The sequence below is a fragment of the Coregonus clupeaformis genome, chromosome 40 (genome assembly GCF_020615455.1).
Source record: "Coregonus clupeaformis isolate EN_2021a chromosome 40, ASM2061545v1, whole genome shotgun sequence".
NCBI lineage: Eukaryota > Metazoa > Chordata > Actinopteri > Salmoniformes > Salmonidae > Coregonus > Coregonus clupeaformis.
In genome coordinates this window covers 6467617-6487581 of record NC_059231.1, presented here as the reverse complement: position 1 = coordinate 6487581, position 19965 = coordinate 6467617, and the positions used below count along the sequence as shown (strand labels likewise).

General features: G+C 44.4%; 1 protein-coding gene across 1 annotated transcript in view; it reads left to right on the top strand.

Moving 5' to 3' along the window:
• Positions 1-17464, top strand: part of LOC121554963 (NEDD8-conjugating enzyme UBE2F) — a 115981-nt gene extending 98517 nt beyond the window's left edge. The window contains exons 9-10 of the mRNA XM_041868697.2: positions 2257-2319; positions 15510-17464. Of these exons, the coding sequence (XP_041724631.1) occupies positions 2257-2319; positions 15510-15560 (114 nt within the window). The 3' untranslated portion in view covers positions 15561-17464. The remainder of the gene's footprint in view (positions 1-2256; positions 2320-15509) is intronic.
• The last annotated feature ends 2501 nt before the right edge of the window (positions 17465-19965 follow it).

Below are 19965 nucleotides of genomic sequence, written 5' to 3'. Positions count from 1 at the left end.
GCTCCAAAACCGCCATAAAAAAGCCAGACTACAGTTTGCAACTGCACATGGGGACAAAGATCGTACTTTTTGGAGATATGTCCTCTGGTCTGATGAAACAAAAATAGAACTGTTTGGCCATAATGACCATCGTTTTGTTTGGAGGAAAAAGGGGGTGGCTTGCAAGCCGAAGAACACCATCCCAACCGTGAGGCACGGGGGTGGCAGCATCATGCTGTGGGGGTGCTTTGCTGCAGGAGGGACTGGTGCACTTCACAAAATAGATGGCATCATGAGGAAGGAACATTATGTGGATATATTGAAGCAACATCTCAAGACATCAGTCAGGAAGTTAAAGCTTGGTTGCAAATGGGTCTTCCAAATGGACAATGACCCCAAGCATACTTACAAAGTTGTGGCAAAATGGCTTAAGGACAACAAAGTCAAGGTATTGGAGTGGCCATCACAGCCCTGACCTCAATCCTATAGAACATTTGTGGGCAGAACTGAAAAAGCGTGTGCGAGCAAGAAGGCCTACAAACCTGACTCAGTTACACCAGCTCTGTCAGGAGGAATGGGCCAAAATTCACCCAACTTATTGTGGGAAGCTTGTGGAAGGCTACCTGAAACGTTTGACCCAAGTTAAACAATTTAAAGGCAATGCTACCAAATACTAATTGAGTGTATGTAAACTTCTGACCCACTGGGAATGTGATGAAAGAAATAAAAGCTGAAATAAATTATTCTCTCTACTATTATTCTGACATTTCACATTCATGAAATAAAGTGGTGATCCTAACTGACCTAAGACCTAATTTTTACTAGGATTAAATGTCAGGAATTGTGAAAAACTGAGTTTAAATGTATTTGGCTAAGGTGTATGTAAACTTCCGACTTCAACTGTATCTTTGTAGTGACTGGGTGTATTGATACACCATCCAAAGTGTAATTAATAACTTCACTATGCTCAAAGGAATATTCAATGTCTGCTTTTTTGTTGTTGTTGGCCATCTACCAATAGGTGCCCTTCTTTGCGAGGCATTGGAAAACCTCCCTGGTCTTTGTGATTTAATCTGTGTTTGAAATTCACTGCTGGACTGAGAGACCTTACAGATAATTGTATGTGTGGGTTACAGAGATGAGGTAGTCGTTCAGAAATCATGTGAAACACTATTATTGCGCACAGAGTCCATGCAACTTATTATTATTGTTAAGCACATTTTTAATCATGAACTTATTTAGGCTTGCCATAACAAAGGGGTTGAATACTTATTGACTCAAGACATTTCAGCTATTAATTTTTGTAGAAATTACCAAAAACATAATTTCACTTTGTGTGTAGGACAGTGACACAAAATCTGAATGTAATCCATTTTAAATTCAGGCTGTAACACAACAAAATGTGGAAAAACTCAAGGGGTGTGAATATTTTCTGAAGGCACTGTATGCCCATCTAGGAGGAACAGGTAGACTGAGGATGTTAAAATATCTCTTAAAAAATAAAAAATAAAATCATTACCCGAGCATTTTGTGTAAACATTGAGGAGAAAACAGGTGGGTAATGAGAATGAACGTGTTAAGTGTTTCTGGAATGGCTGTTGTTGCTAGGTTTACTAGCCTCTCCTTCTCTCCTGGTTGCGCCCCACAGTAATAATAAGAGCCCGACCGATATGGATTTTGTTGTCCGATTTTTCTGCCGATATACTGTTTTACAGCAGGGATATTGCCATCTAAAAGAGAAATTGTTGAAGAAATATGCTTAAAATTTTGATTTCTTACATTGTAAAATAATGACACATCTTGAGAATGGTCGCAAATGATCAGATAAGCATGAGATTTCCTTTTTTCATCCTATTTATTGAATATCGGTTATGTGACATTTATGTCTGATACCGATATATATTTTAAAAGGCCAATTTCAGCCACTAATATCAGTGAACCGATATATCGGAAGGACTCTAGTGATGCTGCTGCCTGATGCTCAGTCATACCCTGAGGCTTAGCTTTTAATCAGGATGTGAGGCGCTCGCCACACAGGCCAAGCCGCCATTTTATCTCCCTAATAACACAATGCGCCTCGCTCGCCATGCACACCGTCTCTACGGCAACAGGATTATTACACTACTTTGATTGTCAGTTAGTATCAGACAACAACTAACCTAATAGTCTGGCAAGTGGTTTGTTTTAATCTTGTTTATCTGAAACAGTTTTTGTGTAAACTTCCGCTGTCTCTCTCTCTCTCTCTCTCTCTCTCTGTCGCTCTCTCGTTTCCCTCAGGATCTACTGAACTTTGATGACCCATTGAACATTGACGCGGCCGAGCATCATCTGCGTGATAAGGTAACAACACCAACCAGCCCACCCGGAGGGAGGTCATCTTCCCTCTATCCTGTACATGGCCTTACATGACCAGCAGGAAGTTGGAATTGTTGTCTGAAAGCTCTACCAGTGGAATGTGGGGCAGTTCTGTAGAATTCACTCTCTCACCACCACTGGACTGTGAGTGGGTCAAATGGACCATTCAGAACCACTGGGGACTGGGCTGTAGTGTATGTCTCACTCAGTATGTCTAAGTAGGGCACTATATAGTAAATAGGGTGCTATTTGGGATGCACCCTATGTCTCCTTCTCCCTGCAGGAGACGGACCAGAGTGTCGACATCCTGTTGAACACACTGCTGCTGAAACATCCAGCCAACCAGGCCCACAAGAGCTGGTCTGGGATCAGAGGTTCCCAGATGAACTTACATCCTGACACACTCACTACCGGAACAACCAGCCCCTCAGCGAGCCCCCCAAGAGCTGGTCTGGGATCAGAGGTTCCCAGAGGAACAAAGAAATGATCAGTCTATAATTTTAATGGTAGGTTTATTTGAACAGTGAGAGACAGAATAACAACAACAAAATCCAGAAAAACGCATGTCAAAAATGTTATAAATTGATTTGCATTTTAATGAGGGAAATAAGTATTTGACCCCCTCTCAATCAGAAAGATTTCTGGCTCCCAGGTGTCTTTTATACAGGTAACAAACTGAGATTAGGAGCACACTCTTAAACGGAGTGCTCCTAATCTCATTTTGTTACCTGTATAAAAGACACCTGTCCACAGAAGCAATCAATCAATCAGATTCCAAACTCTCCACCATGGCCAAGACCAAAGAGCTCTCCAAGGATGTCAGGGACAAGATTGTAGACCTACACAAGGCTGGAATGGGCTACAAGACCCTCGCCAAGCAGCTTGGTGAGAAGGTGACAACAGTTGGTGCGATTATTCGCAAATGGAAGAAACACAAAAGAACTGTCAATCTCCCTCGGCCTGGGGCTCCATGCAAGATCTCACCTCGTGGAGTTGCAATGATCATGAGATCGGTGAGGAATCAGCCCAGAACTACAATGATCTCAAGGCAGCTGGGACCATAGTCACCAAGAAAACAATTGGTAACACACTATGCCGTGAAGGACTGAAATCCTGCAGCGCCCGCAAGGTCCCCCTGCTCAAGAAAGCACATATACAGGGCCATCTGAAGTTTGCCAATGAACATATGAATGATTCAGAGGAGAACTGGGTGAAAGTGTTGTGGTCAGATGAGACCAAAATTGAGCTCTTTGGCATCAACTCAACTCGCCGTGTTTGGAGGAGGAGGAATGATGCCTATGACCCCAAGAACACCATCCCCACTGTCAAACATGGAGGTGGAAACATTATGCTTTGGGGGTGTTTTTCTGCTAATGGGACAGGACAACTTCACCGCATCAAAGGGATGATGAACGGGGACATGTACCGTCAAATCTTGGGTGAGAACCTCCTTCCCTCAGCCAGGGCATTGAACATGGGTCGTGGATGGGTATTGCAGCATGACAATGACCCAAAACACACGGCCAAGGCAACAAAGGAGTGGCTCAAGAAGAAGCACATTAAGGTCCTGGAGTGGCCTAGCCATTCTCCAGACCTTAATCCCATAGAAAATCTGTGGAGGGAGCTGAAGGTTCGAGTTGCCAAACGTCAGCCTCGAAACCTTAATGACTTGGAGAAGATCTGCAAAGAGGAGTGGAACAAAATCCCTCCTGAGATGTGTGCAAACCTGGTGGCCAACTGCAAGAAACGTCTGACCTCTGTGATTGCCAACAAGGGTTTTGCCACCAAGTACTAAGTCATGTTTTGCAGAGGGGTCAAATACTTATTTCCCTCATTAAAATGCAAATCAATTAATAACATTTTTTACATGCATTTTTCTGGATTTTTTTGTTGTTATTCTGTCTCTCACTGTTCAAATAAACCTACTATTAAAAGTATAGACTGATCATGTCTTTGTCAGTGGGCAAACGTACAAAATCAGCAGGGGATCAAATACTTTTTTCCCTCACTGTACATCCTGACACATTGACTACCGGAACAGCCAGCCCCTCAGCCAGCCCCCAAAGAGTTGGTCTGGGATCAGACAGTCGTTCACCTGAGTGATTGGATTCACTGTGATGTGTCTCCTACCATAATGCAAGCCTGGCCTAGTAGCACAATTGCAGAGAGACAGAGCTAGCAGCTGTTCCAACCGCTCCATAATTAAACTCTGGTGGGACTACTCACACTCCCTCCCAAGTGTTGCTCGGCTGGGGCTCGCAGTACTCCCCAGTCCCCAGCCAGCCATGTGCTGCACTCCAGAGAGACGGAAAGAGCAGCTTAGTATCTCAACAACAGGGCAAGACTACTGTACTATCTCCATGAACTCATGCTTTATAATAGGTGGCCTCCTGTGGTTTAAAGGAAAGGTCATGCCTTGAGTCTGTTGGCCACTCGCAGCAGGTCAATATCGGCACCGTCTCCTCCTGTGTAGAGTGGAGGCTTTGACTGCCTGGCTTTGTGACAGGTTCACTCCGGTTGGTTTCACACACCAACACCCCAAGCCCTGTCCATTAAAACCTCAGACTGGGCTAGATTAACATAAACTAGAGGAAAAGAGACAGGAGAAAGGAAGCAATTGAAGGAAGGAAGGAAGGAAGGAACAGGCTTAACTGATGTCTGAGAGGAGAGGACAGGAGACGACAGGAGAGCAGGCAGGACCTACAGGAAGTATTGATTTCAATGGATGGTTTCGTCTGGTCTCTTCAGTCCTGAGGGATCCGGTGTTGTCTTTCGTCTCTAAAGTTCTGTCTGTCTCACCATCGCAAGGCATGTGCAGTGAATCTGTGTAGAGCAACATTACACACATTAACCTCCACCTTTACAGGAGGAGTAGTGGTTAACATGTAGTTATTAACCACTGTCAGTGCAGTATGTGCAATGTGCCGGATGTTTGTATGAAAACTATTAGTCCACTTTAAAGTATATATTATTTAAAATGAACATCCAGCGCTATTAACTCATCCTTAGATGAGTTGCCAACTAAGCATGAAAATGTTTAATTCAAATAACTCCTAAAGCTCTATTTATTTATTCACTGAATGCAACATCATTTGCATATTACAAATCCAGGCCATACATTTCCTTATGTGTTTTCCCGTGGTAGCCACTAGCGGGGTCTCTATAGTACAATGCCTGGAGCTGTGCGTTCACACATGTATTCACATTTTGAGTTAGTCATACGATTAGATATATTCACCTAAAACCACCGTATTCTGCAGACCATATCTTTCACATATTTGTCAGCATTGTGTACTTAAGGCATCTGCAGCTGGGGCTGGGTCCCAACTGTGGGTTGCTGTGGCAGCCATTTGGCCACATCAGAAGTATGGGTCCTTCTGGGTAATTGGCCGTCCATCCTCATCCTGTCTGAATGATGCCGCTCAACTGGCCAGGCAGGCAGGCAGAAGGCTCTGTTGGGGAGACGACTCATCACACACACACACACACACACACACACACACACACACACACACACACACACACACACACACCACTGTAACTGTAAGGTTGTTGTTCAGAGCAGCCATTCAGACCAATTACAGAGAGAGTTACAAAGAGAGTAGTGTCCTCAAAACACTCAGGAAACAAGGCACTGCCTTTGAACTACACTGTGCCAGTTGTTGCAAAGGTGAGTTAAAGTAAAAGGAAGGGAGAGAGAATTCCCCTTGAGTTAGAACAGGTTCCCCTGGACAGTACCATTGATGCACCACTGTAACAGGTTCCCCTGGACAGTACCGTTGATGCACCACTGTAACAGGTTCCCCTGGACAGTACCATTGATGCACTACTGTAACAGGTTCCCCTGGACAGTACCATTGATGCACCACTGTAACAGGTTCCCCTGGACAGTACCGTTGATGCACTACTGTAACAGGTTCCCCTGGACAGTACCATTGATGCACCACTGTAACAGGTTCCCCTGGACAGTACCATTGATGCACTACTGTAACAGGTTCCCCTGGACAGTATCGTTGATGCACCACTGTAACAGGTTCCCTGGACAGTACCATTGATGCACTACTGTAACAGGTTCCCCTGGACAGTACCGTTGATGCACCACTGTAACAGGTTCCCCTGGACAGTACCATTGATGCACCACTGTAACAGGTTCCCCTGGACAGTACCATTGATGCACCACTGTAACAGGTTCCCCTGGACAGTATCGTTGATGCACCACTGTAACAGGTTCCCCTGGACAGTACCATTGATGCACTACTGTAACAGGTTCCCCTGGACAGTATCGTTGATGCACCACTGTAACAGGTTCCCTGGACAGTACCGTTGATGCACCACTGTAACAGGTTCCCCTGGACAGTACCGTTGATGCACCACTGTAACAGGTTCCCCTGGACAGTACCATTGATGCACCACTGTAACAGGTTCCCCTGGACAGTATCGTTGCACCTATTTGTCTTTCATATCATGAACAACTCACTTGCCTGAAGTCTCATAATCCCTATTCAGTGAATTTGAAGGTCAATTTGATTCCCACCACTCTGCAGGAAATGTGAAAATGAAAATAAGCAGGAATGTTTATCGAAACAGACCGAACTAAACGTTTTCTGCTGTGTCAGAATTATTCTGAAGCCAGCTCCCCTGTGGCGTTGGAAATGGCTGAGTTGCACTAGCAGCAGCCGGGTGAAGCCAGGTCGGGTGTTGGTGTGAGTCAGGTCCACAATCAAAGCAAAGGAATGGGGCCCATGCAATGTTCCCTCAAATTTTTCTCAGCACTGAGCAAATTTCAGGTCTGCTGAGCGCAGACTTGAACTTTGTGAAAATGATGTGCAACTTCCAGCATGCGTTTACTGTGAACACTGAGGCTGTACCCGCTTTAAGTTCGTTTTAGCAGTGGTCATGTAGGCTACTGTGGCTATTTGATCTTAATGTAGGGTTACCAGAGTGGCCTACCATCAAAAACAATGGAGAAAATGCATCCCATAACATTTTAACATGGAAATAGATGTTATATCATTCAGCCTACAGTAGCCAATGTGTGGTGTTCAGTGCCTTGCAAAGGTATTCATCTCCCTTGGCGTTTTTCCTATTTTGTTGCATTACAACCTGTAATTTAAATGGATTTTTATTTGGATTTCATGTAATGGACATACACAAAATAGTCCAAATTGGTGAAGTGAAATGAAAAAATTACTTGTTTCAAGAAGTTATAAAAAATAAATAACGGAAAAGTGGTGCGTGCATATGTATTCACCCCATTTGCTATGAAGCCCTTAAATAAGATCTGGTACAACCAATTACCTTCAGAAGTCACATAATTAGTTAAATAAAGTCCACCTGTGTGCAATTTAAGTGTCACATGATCTGTCACATGATCTCAGTATATATATACCTGTTCTGAAAGGCCCCAGAGTCTGCAACACCACTAAGCAAGGGGCACCACCAAGCAAGCAGCACCATGAAGACCAAGGAGCTCTCCAAACAGGTCAGGGACAAAGTTGTGGAGAAGTACAGATCAGGGTTTGGTTATAAAAAAATATCTGAAACTTTGAATATCCCACGGAGCACCATTAAATCCATTATTTAAAAAATTGAAAGAATATGGCACCACAACAAACCTGCCAAGAGAGGGCCGCCCACCAAAACTCACGGACCAGGCAAGGAGGGCATTAATCAGAGAGGCAACAAAGAGACCAAAGATAACCCTGAAGGAGCTGCAAAGCTCCACAGCGGCGATTGGAGTATCTGTCCATAGGACCACTTTAAGCCGTACAATCCACCGAGCTGGGCTTTACGGAAGAGTGGCCAGAAAAAAGTCATTGCTTAAAGAAAAAAAGAAGCAAACACGTTTGGTGTTCGCCAAAAGGCATGTGGGAGACTCCCCAAACATATGGAAGAAGGTACTCTGGTCAGTTGAGACAAAAATGTAGCTTTTTGGCCATCAAGGAAAACGCTATGTCTGGCACATACCCAACACCTCTCATCACCCCGAGAACACCATCCCCACAGTGAAGCATGGTGATGGCAGCATCATGCTGTGGGGATGTTTTTCATTGGCAGGGACTGGGAAACTGGTCAGAATTAAAGGAATGATGGATGGCGCTAAATACAGGGGAATTCTTGAGGGAAACCTGTTTCAGTCTTCCAGAGATTTGAGACTGGGACAGAGGTTCACCTTCCAGCAGGACAATGACCCTAAGCATACTGCTAAAGCAACACTCGAGTGGTTTAAGGGGAAACATTTAAATGTCTTGGAATAGCCTAGTCAAAGCCCAGACCTCAATCCAATTGAGAATCTGTGGTATGACTTAAAGATTGCTGTATACCAGCGGAACACATCCAACTTGAAGGAGCTGGAGCAGTTTTGCCTTGAAGAATGGGCAAAAGTCTGAGTGGCTAGATGTGCCAAGCTTATAGAGACATACCCCAAGAGACTTGCAGCTGTAATTGCTGCAAAAGGTGGCTCTACAAAGTATTGAATTTGGGGGGGGTGAATAGTTATGCACGCTCAAGTTTTTTTTTTTTTTTTCTTATTTCTTGTTTGCTTCACAATAAAAAAAATATTTTGCATCTTCAAAGTGGTAGGCATGTTGTGTAAATCAAATGATACAAACCCCCAACATTTTTTATTCCAGGTTGTAAGGCAACAAAATAGGAATAATGCCAAGGGGGGGTGAATACTTTCGCAAGCCACTGTAGGCCTACATTCCATGATACTTTTGAAAAAAAATGCAGGGCTTGACATTAACCTGTTTATCCACTTGTCCTTCAGACAAGGAGGTGACTGAAAATGGTTTTGTTTGATGAAAGAAACCACTTTACAAAATAAAATGCATTATTATTCCCATACCATTATTACAGAGAATCAGACAAATTATGCTACCCTCTGCCTATTGGCTACTTAGCTTATTCAATCCTGTCTCAAAATACAACACTGCCCCTTTAAGCAAACACTCCCCTATTGCTGACTACAAATGATATATAACTGGGCTAATAACTCACTAACTAGCAAAGGATATGAACTAAATGTCCAAACGTGGCTACATGCAGTGCTTGCTTTGATCACCACTGTAACAGGTTCCCCTGGACAGTACCATTGATGCACCACTGTAACAGGTTCCCCTGGACAGTACCGTTGATGCACCACTGTAACAGGTTCCCCTGGACAGTACCATTGATGCACCACTGTAACAGGTTCCCCTGGACAGTACCATTGATGCACTACTGTAACCGGTTCCCCGAACAGTAACTCTCTCCCCCTCTACCTCCCTCTTTCAGAGTGGACAAGACACCTCTACAGTAGTGCTGTGTGAGAGATGGAACATACCAGAACAGAACAGGCTGCTATTTGACCGTTGACCTTAAAACTAAAGCTCCTACAGAAACCGATGATTAGCCAGGCGAGATGTCGTTCTTAACCTTCTTATGTGTTTTTTTAACAAACACAAAAGCATATTGGACCTATACGTTCACATGTCAATGTGGTATACACACCTAGCATGGTTCTACATGGTTCTACACAGTGGTCATTAACACCATGTATGTCCGTTTCATGAAGTGAAAATCTGGACGGTACAGAAATGTTGTAAGAAGTAGTTATTTTCATTCTGTCTGTCATTCTGTCAGTCATTCTGTGAAATCACTATCTGACCTCTATGTGATGTCAGACTGTCTGTCTAGTGTTTGTAACACCTTGCTGGCTGTAGGCCACCTTCAACCCTGATCTGATCTGACCTGAATCGATCCCATCTACCAGGTGAGCCAGTGGCGTCCGGAATGTTTTCTCATTAGCCCTGCTGTGGCGGAAGAGGGGATTAAAAATGATAAGAGTGAGAGATGAGCGCCGTCAGGACGTCTCCTTTCTCACCACAGATCTCTCTCTCTATCGGACACCCCCCTCCTTTCCATCCTCCCATACACCTCTCCATCCCCCCATACACCTCTCCATCCCTCCCTCCCTCCCACTGCCTATCCTGACAGCCTCTGCTGAGATGGTGTTGAGGTGATGTGATTACTTTTTACATAACCAGACTGGTGCTCCTGCCTGCAGCAGTAGTGGTGTACAGCCTGCCTGGGCCTCCGAGCTGATAGGGTGTACCAGTCTGCCCTACCCAGGATGCCCTGTTGCAGCACTGATATGATAGATGTTGTTTCCTGCCTGTGGCGTACACAGTGGCATCAGGAGGGAAGAGCAATACCTAGCAGAATCACATTAATACTGTGTTGGGCTGTCTGGTCCCAACTGGACAGTGCACATCCAGTTTGGGCTATCATACTATTTAGGCTGGAGTGAGTGTTTGAGGGTCTCTCACTCTGCAAATGGTCCCAACTGTCCCAAAATAGAGAACAGTAGAGAACATCTCTGGATGACATGCTCCTCACTGAGTAAAAAGGTAAAGTCACCTGTTATCCCTGCCTTGATAGGGAGGAGAGAAGAGGAGGCCTGTGTCCTGACGTTACCTTGTTTGGTGTAAGAAATGTCACAGGGTCTCTGAATGCCTTTGATTGGTCATTTTTGTGTCTGAAAACTTCTACATGTAAATGGCCTAACCAAATAATGTAATCTCTCCCATCTGACTCTAATAAACAAATCTGCCGTCTCAATGACAGCTCACTCAATCATCGCCTGGGAGTCAGAACAGGGACATTTTGATAGGCCAAATCGAGCTCTTTACTGCCATGCACCTCCCAATTTTTGTAACAATGCGGAGGGCTCCATATAGCTGAGATGTGGTTGACGGTAGGTGGGGGCGGGAGGTCCTGTATAAACACAAACTTACTTTCTTGACAACTTCCTTCACAAACAGCTCTGCGACGTGCAAGGAGTATGAATGCCCTGACTTCTATAGAGGCCGTTTCACAGTAAATGCTGTACGGCCACTGCAGACGTCGGATTGACCATGCAGAGTCTTTCACTGTCTGTAGGAGCTAACCATTTTCGTGAATGGGGTGGTGTACCTAATAAACTGGCCGCTGTGTGTATGTCTGAACTGTTCTGAATATCATCATTCATCTCCATTATTGTGATGAGTAGTCGTAGTAAAGCCTAAAACTGTATTTATACTTTGTAACACTGCATACGGAGGTGTATCAAAAGGCAATTAGCCAGGGAAGAAAGGCATGGTCCAATCAGCTTAGCCAAAGCGCCACAATCCACCAGTCACCCCTCACGTTGTTATAATGGGCCATATTTATAAGCATAATTACAGGGGGCTATTTAATACTCTGTGCTGCACTGAGCTCACTGAGTCGCTGCCAAAATATTTAGCGGGGCTGCAGGGTTATGCAAGAGGGGGAGCGGGGTGTGCAGCAGTGGAATCCCCGGAGGTCTCAGCTTGGAGAGCTCTGAGTGTTCCGGGGTTCCAGTTCTAACTGTTAGTTCTAAGTCTCTGTTCTGTCTGGCTAGCTGTGCTGAGGGCTCTTTAACTTAGTGCTGTTTGCTTTGTTCTGCTGCTCTAGCCGGACTATAAAGCTGTAGCGTATTCCACCCAAGGGGAAGTACCTCCATTTGCATTAATTCATTTACCTCTTGAAGAGATGTTTTGAACCCTGGTGTACCTGCCTGCTGGGAGGATGAGCTAATTGGGTAGGATAGGTGACATGGTTCAGTTCACTAAGGAATGACCGCTAACGTTAGTCGGTCAGTCAGTGTCTGTTTCAACTACATGTCTTTGGTTGGTTTCCTACCTAGCGCACTGCTTTCCTCTTTCATATCAGTCCCTGTCTCAGTCCTCCCCACGTCTTTGGAGTTTCACATAACAGTCAGACGTCATAATCTCTCAGTAAAACTGTCCCTTCCGTTTCCCCATGAGGTCAGGTCCCCAGTCATTGTTTGAGGTATTACTGTTTAAAAGAACATTTCTATGGCTTTCACTAAGGACTGAAGAGATCCAGTAGATTATGACTCAAATAGCAGGTTTCCAACCAGCCATCTGACTGTGATTTTCATCCACAGCTTAGTGTGGATTTACAGAAAGTAGAGCCTTCCGAAAGTATTCATACTCCTTGACTTATTCCACATTTTGTTGTTAGTCTGAAATCAAAATTGATTAAATTGATTTTTTTTCTCACCCATATAAACACAATACCCAATAATGACAAAGTGAAAACATGTTTTTAGAAATTCTTGCACATTTATTGAAAATGAAATACAGAAATATCTCATTTACTTAAGTGTTCACACCCCTGAGTCAATACTTTGTAGAAGCACCTTTGGCAGCAATTACAGCTGTGAGTCTTTCTGGGTAAGACTCTCAGAGCTCTCAACACCTGGATTGTGTAACATTTGCCCATTATTCTTCAAGCTCTGTTAAATTGGTTGTTGATCATTGCTAGACAACCATTTTCAGGTCCTGCCATAGATTTTCAAGTAGATTTAAGTCAAAAGTGTTACTCGGCCACTCAGGAACATTCACTGTCTTCTTGGTAAACAACTAGTGTAGATTTGGCCTTGTGTTTTAGGTTATTCTCCTGCTGAAAGGTGAGTTAATCTCCCAGTGTGTGGTGGAAAGCAGGCTGAACCAGGTTTTCCTCTAGGATTTTGCCTGTGCTTAGCTCCATTCCGTTTCTTTTTTATCCAGAAAATGAACCATTACAAGCATACCCATAACATGATGCAGCCACCACTATGCTTGACAATATGGAGAGTGGTACTCAGTAATGTGTTGTATTGGATTTGCCCCAAACATAACACTTTTATCCAGGACAAAAAGGTAATTGCTTTGCCACATTTTTTGCAGTATTACTTTAGTGCCATGTTGCAAACAGGATGCATGTTTTGGAATATTATTATTCTGTACAGGCTTCCTTTTCACTCTGTCAATTAGGTTAGTATTGAGGAGTAACTACAATGATGTTGATCCATCCTCAGTTGTCTCCTATCACAGCCATTCAACTTTGTAACTGTTTTAAAGTCACCATTGGCCTCATGGTAAAATCCCTGAGCAGTTTTCTACGGCATCTGAGTTAGGAAGGATGCCTGTATTTTTGACTGGGTGTATTGATACACCATCCAAAGTGTAATTAATAACTTCACCATGCTCAAAGGGATATTCAGTGGTCTTCAACCAATCAGTGCTCTTCTTTGCGATGCGTTGGAAAACATCCCTGGTATTTGTGGTTGAATCTGTGTTTGAAATTCACTGCTCGACTGAGGGACCTTACAATTATCTGTATGTGTGGGGTACAGAGATGAGGTAGTCATTCAGAAATGATGTTAAACACTATCGTTTTACTCCTGAACTTATTTAGGCTTGACTTGTTAAGCACATTTTTACTCCTGAACTATTTAGACTTGCCATAAGAAAGGGGTTGAATACTTAAATCGAAAAACATAATTCTACTTTGACATCATGGGGTATTGTGTGTAGGCCAGTGACAAAATAAATCTCAATTTTATCAATTTTAAATTCAGGGTTTAACACAATAAAATGTGGAAAAAGTCAAGGGGTGTGAATACTTTCTGAAGGCACTGTATAAGCTTTTGTGCAATAGTTTTCGTGCAATGTCGAACAACATTGGACGGCGAGAGAAAGAGATCTGCAGTGCTGATCGACTTTCCCTGTAGGTAAAGTAAGCTAAAGAGTAGCAGGCCCAGGTTCTTTAGATGGTATGCTAGGAACTAAGTCAGTCTCCATTTCAAAGCAGTATGTCTTGCGTTTATCTCCTTAAGTTGTTGTCGTCATGGTTGGAATCGTTGTCCTTGTTGTTCTTTTCCAGCCCTGGCCAAGCCTCATTCCGATCATATTCTCTTAAGAACTAAATCCCATCTTGGGAAACATGCGTCTGTGAAACTGGAGCTTAATGGGTAAATAATGCATTGATGTCAATGGGAGGTTTCTGAGCAGAATGGAGGAGGGTTTAATGTTGCTGCTCCCTTCACTTGCCTTGGCTCCTGATACCAGGGCTGTGTAGTCTTTTAGCGGGGGCCACCCCCTTCCTACCCCCATCAAATCGAACCCAAAGCCTGGACCACCAGTGAGAAAAGAAGGAAGTAGTATTTTGTTTTATGTGTTTGTTGTTGCTCTCAGAGCTGTGCTGTGGTGAGCTATGGTGAGCTGAGCTGTGGTGAGCTGTGCTGTGGTGAGCTGAGCTGGGGTGAGCTATGGTGAGCTGGGGTGAGCTGTGCTGTGGTGAGCTGTGCTGTGGTGAGCTATGGTGAGCTGAGCTGTGGTGAGCTGAGCTGTGCTGGTGTGGCTTAATATAGCTGGCCATGGAAAAGGAAAGGGCAGGGGCAAGCTGACCAAGGAGGGACAAACAGAGTATGTCTACCGCTTTGAGTTACTGCCCACCACCATCCACTACATACACTGCCATGCCAACCTGGCTCCACCTCTCCTCTCTCTCTCTCTCTCTCATCCATCATCAAGCTGCCATGCCAACTTGGCTCCACCTCTCCTCTCCATCCATCATCAAGCTGCACCATGGAACACTGTCCGCAGAGGGGTCATGGGAATTGATTTGACTTCATTTTATTTAAACCCTACACACACATGCAAGCACACACACAGAGTACACACACTCTCTCTATATCATGCACAAACACACACACTCAGGGCAGACACAGACACTGTTATGCGCCAGAGTTGGTCACAGACAGATCAGAGCAAAGATAGGCCATTCACTGTGTGCCTCCAGACTCCATGTAGACTGGGGTTATTTACAGCCTGGTACTTGGTACGGCGCAACGGGCCAGCAGAGCTATGTGAAGAATCCTGGGCTCTCCTGGGTTCCACTCTGACATCTTGTTGGTGGAGGCTGTTTACTCGGAGGGAGCCAGAGCTGCTGTAGTGCCTTCCATATCTACCTCCATCTCCACAGTCTGGCTATGGTGACTGTATTCCTCAGCCAGCCGGACGGACGCTCTGCGGCCTATTTCTTTCATAGCTCTGGCTGATGCCAGAGCTGTGCCAGAGCTGTGGTTGTCATGTTTTGCTGTCATGAAGTGTGCATGGTTTGTGGGTCATGTTTTCATCCCACTGTGTCACTGGCATCAACCCCTGATGCAGCTTACGCCATTTTTATTTCATATCTCCCTAAAAGTCATTTCAACTGATGAACACACTGTATATTGGCCTAAAGATTTTCAGAGCAGTTCCATTAGGGGTTAGAAGTTTGTAAAATTTAAACAAGGATATTGAGACAGAAAAATCACTGATATTGTTTGTGTCTTGCTCTAGGAGGATTTCCGGAATAAGGTTCAAGATTACATCAAGCGCTACACCAGGTGATGACTGCATCAGCTGCGCCGGCTGCCTGCACCCCCCCCCGTTTGTGACTGCGCAGCTGAACCCCGCCACCCTAATGTCTCTTCAACCAACTAACCGCTGCCCACCGCTGACACGCCCCGACTGCAATAAGACGTCGCTGGAGGAAAAGAAGATGAAACCCGTTTTTACAAAGTTTGAGGAGGGACTTGTTTATTGTCCTGAGTGGACCAGAGTAATCATGCGTCACAGCAGGGATCGTCCAATGACGGGGCCTCTCGTTGTGTCTGAGCCAATCAGAGTGGGCGCCGGTGGCAGTGAGGACCCGGGATTTAACCAATCCAGTTAGCTGTTATTTAAGAATCGACGAATCAAAGAGAAAGATGATCTGTAACAGTGTTTCTCAGTTCTAGTGCCTGCCATGTTTGTGTTGCAAAGAAAATGCACGCGAGCACACACACACACACACACACACACACACACACACGGAATCCCTTCACGCACATTGAAAAGCAAACATACTTAACTAGCTACTCACAACACACAGCACTTGGTTGTGCACGCAAACCCACACAGAAACCCACAGCTGGAAAAACAACATATCTGTTATGTCACTCATTCCTGCCCCACCCACCCCCATCTCATCAGACCGCATGTGAATGACAAGTGCCACCGACCCAGTCAGTCCCCATTCTAGTCAGTCCTCATTCTAGTCAGTCAGTCCCCATTCCAGTCAGTCAGTCCCCATATTGTCCATTTCACTCTGGAAATGTCTGCAAGACACAAACAATATCAGTGATTTTTCTGTCTGAAATGGCACCCTAATAAGCTCAATAGTACACTACCTTTGACAAGTGCCCTATATGACCTGGTCAAAAGTAGTGAGTGCATTACATAGGGCAGGGTTATTCTACTCTTACCCTACGTGGGCCGAAGCCTGCTGGTTTTCTGTTCTACCTGATAATTAATTTCACCCACCTGGTGTCCCAGGTCTAAATCAGTCCTTGATTGGAGGGTTAGAATTTTTTTTTTAAAGCAGGGGACCTGGCTTCAAGGTCCAGAGTTCAATATAAGGGCCATGGGGAATCATTTTAGACTATTTTAGACACGCCCACTTCCTGTCTGTTCTGTTCACTCATCCAGAGGGGAAACACAATCTACCGGTGCCCCAGACGCACTGTAACACTGTCTAGATGAAGCTCCTAGGAAAAGACTCAAGCTGTACCACAGTATTAAGTTGTACAACCACACCTTACCCTTGACCTTAGCTGAACTCCCCTGCCCTGACCCCTGGGGAAGCCAAACAGAGGACACTCTGCCTTTGAAAGTCTCTGTCTTTCTTTCTCTTGCTCCACCCATCTATCCTGCTGTCTTTCCCTTGCCCCACCCCACTCATGCGTTCTCCTCTGCCCCCATGGAGGTAGGGGGAATACCAGGGCGCTCTCACTCGCCGTCCTCTGTTTAGATGTCTAAGGGAGGGCCTGTGGTCTCGCTCTCCTCTATGTCCTCATGTGTCTGTCCCTCTCAGTGTGTGTGTGTGTGTGTTTGAGAGGTGTGTGTGTGTGTGTGTGTGTGTGTGTGTGTGTTTGTTGCTTTGCCTGTGCTGGCTTTATGCCTGTATGTGTGCACATTGGAACATAAGATACAGTGTCATCACTGTATTAAACATTGTATTTACGTTTGCATGAGGCAAAGTGTATGTGATCAGGAGGTGGTGTATTTTACTGTGTGCGTGCGTGCTTTCAAATGAACAGGTGTTCAGATTTGACTTGTTGTTAGCATGCTCTAGTTGCTAGCCCCACACTCCTTGTTTTACTGTTCCAGCTAGCCTAGTTCCCTGTGAGGGTCTGTCCCTCACTTCAAATCCTCCTTTTTTTTCTCAGATTGTATATCAGTTTTTTAAGATATATTAAAGAGGATATAATAAGGAAAATGAACGTGTCTTTTATTCTATAGTCTGTCCCTGTCATATTCATGGGTTGAGATTGTTGGCATCAATGTTGATTCAACTACAATGTTATTACTGTGTATATACAACAATGTGACATTTTAAGCTAATTACTCATGATGGCACACAAGTCCTCAGGTCTCACACAGTACTGTTTAGTGTTTACTAGCTCTGTTTAGTGTTTACTAGCTCTGTTTAGTGTTTACTAGCTCTGTTTAGTGTTTACTAGCTCTGTTTAGTGTTTACTAGCTCTGTTTAGTGTTTACTAGCTCTGTTTAGTGTTTACTAGCTCTGTTTAGTGTTTGCTAGCTCTGTTTAGTGTTTACTAGCTCTGTTTAGTGTTTACTAGCTCTGTTTAGTGTTTACTAGCTCTGTTTAGTTGTTTAAATCAAATCAAATTGTATTTGTCACATACACGTTTAGCAGATGTTATAGCGGTTTAGCGAAATGCTTGTGCTTCTAGCTCCGACAGTGCAGTAATATCTAACAAGTAGTATCTAACAATTCCACAACATATACCTAATACACACAAAACTAGTAAGGAATGGGATTTAAGAATATATACATAAACACTTTCTGAGCTAATAATGTAAAAAATAATACATAAAAAAACAAAATACTGCAAAGTTTCCTAAGAGCTTGTCGCGAGGCCGCCATCTTCGTCGGCGCCAGGTTTAGTGGTTACTAGCTCTGTTTAGTGTTTACTAGCTCTGTGCTAAAGAAAGTGATGACCATAGCAGAATGTTAATCCAGGCTGTCAGTTAGATAGTCAGTCTCCTGAGAGACAGGGCAGTCAGAATGTCAGCAGCCTGGACACACTCCCCTCACCTCTCTCTCACACACACACACACACTTCTTCAGCCGACTTCTTCAGTCACTCACACACACCTCCTGGGACGCTGGGCTTGGGCCGGAGCGTACACACACTGACAAAGACACACCTCTGCCTTGCCGTGAGAGCTGACCTGGCTGGCAGAGAGGCTGTAGACTGCAGTACCGCCCCACGCTCTCTCTTCTAAAGAGGGGGAGACTGCTGTGCTGAGGCAGGCAGATAGAGCAGTCAGGACTGCGGCCATCTTGCTTGAGGCTGCGACACCCACTTTACCATCGTATATATTGGGTCGAAGCTTCTTCCTTCCCCCATGAAAGATTCCTCTCATTGCTACTGCCTCAACTACTGGTATACACCCAGAACAATACACCCACACACCTTCGCTTCCTCTGCACGTAGCCCTTAACTTATTTAGCACACTAGAACCTTGAGGACAAGGTTTTCATTGACGAAAAGAGCTGATTCCCCCAACCTTTTGTGGCCCCTTTGTCCACGGCCATCTGAAGAAGATGGTATCTATTTATCTATTAAGTGTTAAGTACTAATCTCTTTCCACACTTTCTGACTGACTGATTGACTGACTGGCTGGCTATCTATCCACACAATGACTGACTGACACTGGCAGCGCGTCTCCCTACCTGCCATGTGTAGAGTGGCTGAATGAAGGTTCCTCTGGACCGCTGACAGTGGTTAATCTCAGGGGACCCACTGGAACAGTCATGGTCGGTAGATTAGGTACTCGCACACAGAGAGTGTCCTTAAAGAGACCAGAGTCGGGAGGATGTCTCTCAAAGATGTATCAACCCACTTACTGTAATCCTCCTTATTCCAAATATTGGTCTTTGGATCCTTGAAAAGCGCTGATATAAATTTAATGTAGTATTAGTCTATTTCCATAGTATGATTTTATATGCAAATATGAATGACCAGTAATGGAGCATGACAAAGCAGAGTGGAGAGATTATATTTATTATATGTTTATTCTGATTCCCCTGATAAATACACTGAGTGTACAAAACATTAAGAACACCTTCCTAATATTGAGTTGCACCTCCCACTTTTGCCCTCAGAACAGCCTCAATTCGTCGGGGCATGGACTCTATAAGGTGTCAAGCGTTCCACAGGGATGCTGGCCCATGTTGACTCCAATGCTTCCCACAGTTGTGTCAAGTTGGCTGGATGTCCTTTGGGTGGTGGACCATTCTTCATACACACAGGAAACTGTTGTGCGTGAAAAACCCAGCAGCATTGCAGTTCTTGACACAAACTGGTGCGCATGGCACCTACTACCATACCCCGTTCAAAGGCACTTAAATATTTTGTCTTGCCCATTCACCCTCTGAATGGCACACATACACAATCCATGTCTCAAGGCTTAAAAATCGTTCTTTAACCTGTCTCCTCCCCTTCATGTACACTGATTTGAAGTGGATTTAACAAGTGACATCAATAAGTGATCATAGCTTTCACCTGGATTCACCTGGTCAGTGTGTCATGGAAAAAGCAGGTGTCCTTAATGTTTTGTACACTGTGTAGTTTCCATTTTCGCTTGTGACTCAAATCCAGGCTCTTAGCACTGAGTATTAAAGAGGTGTTCATATACTCAATGAATGCCATTATGTTGTTGTTTATTGATTGTCACTTCACTC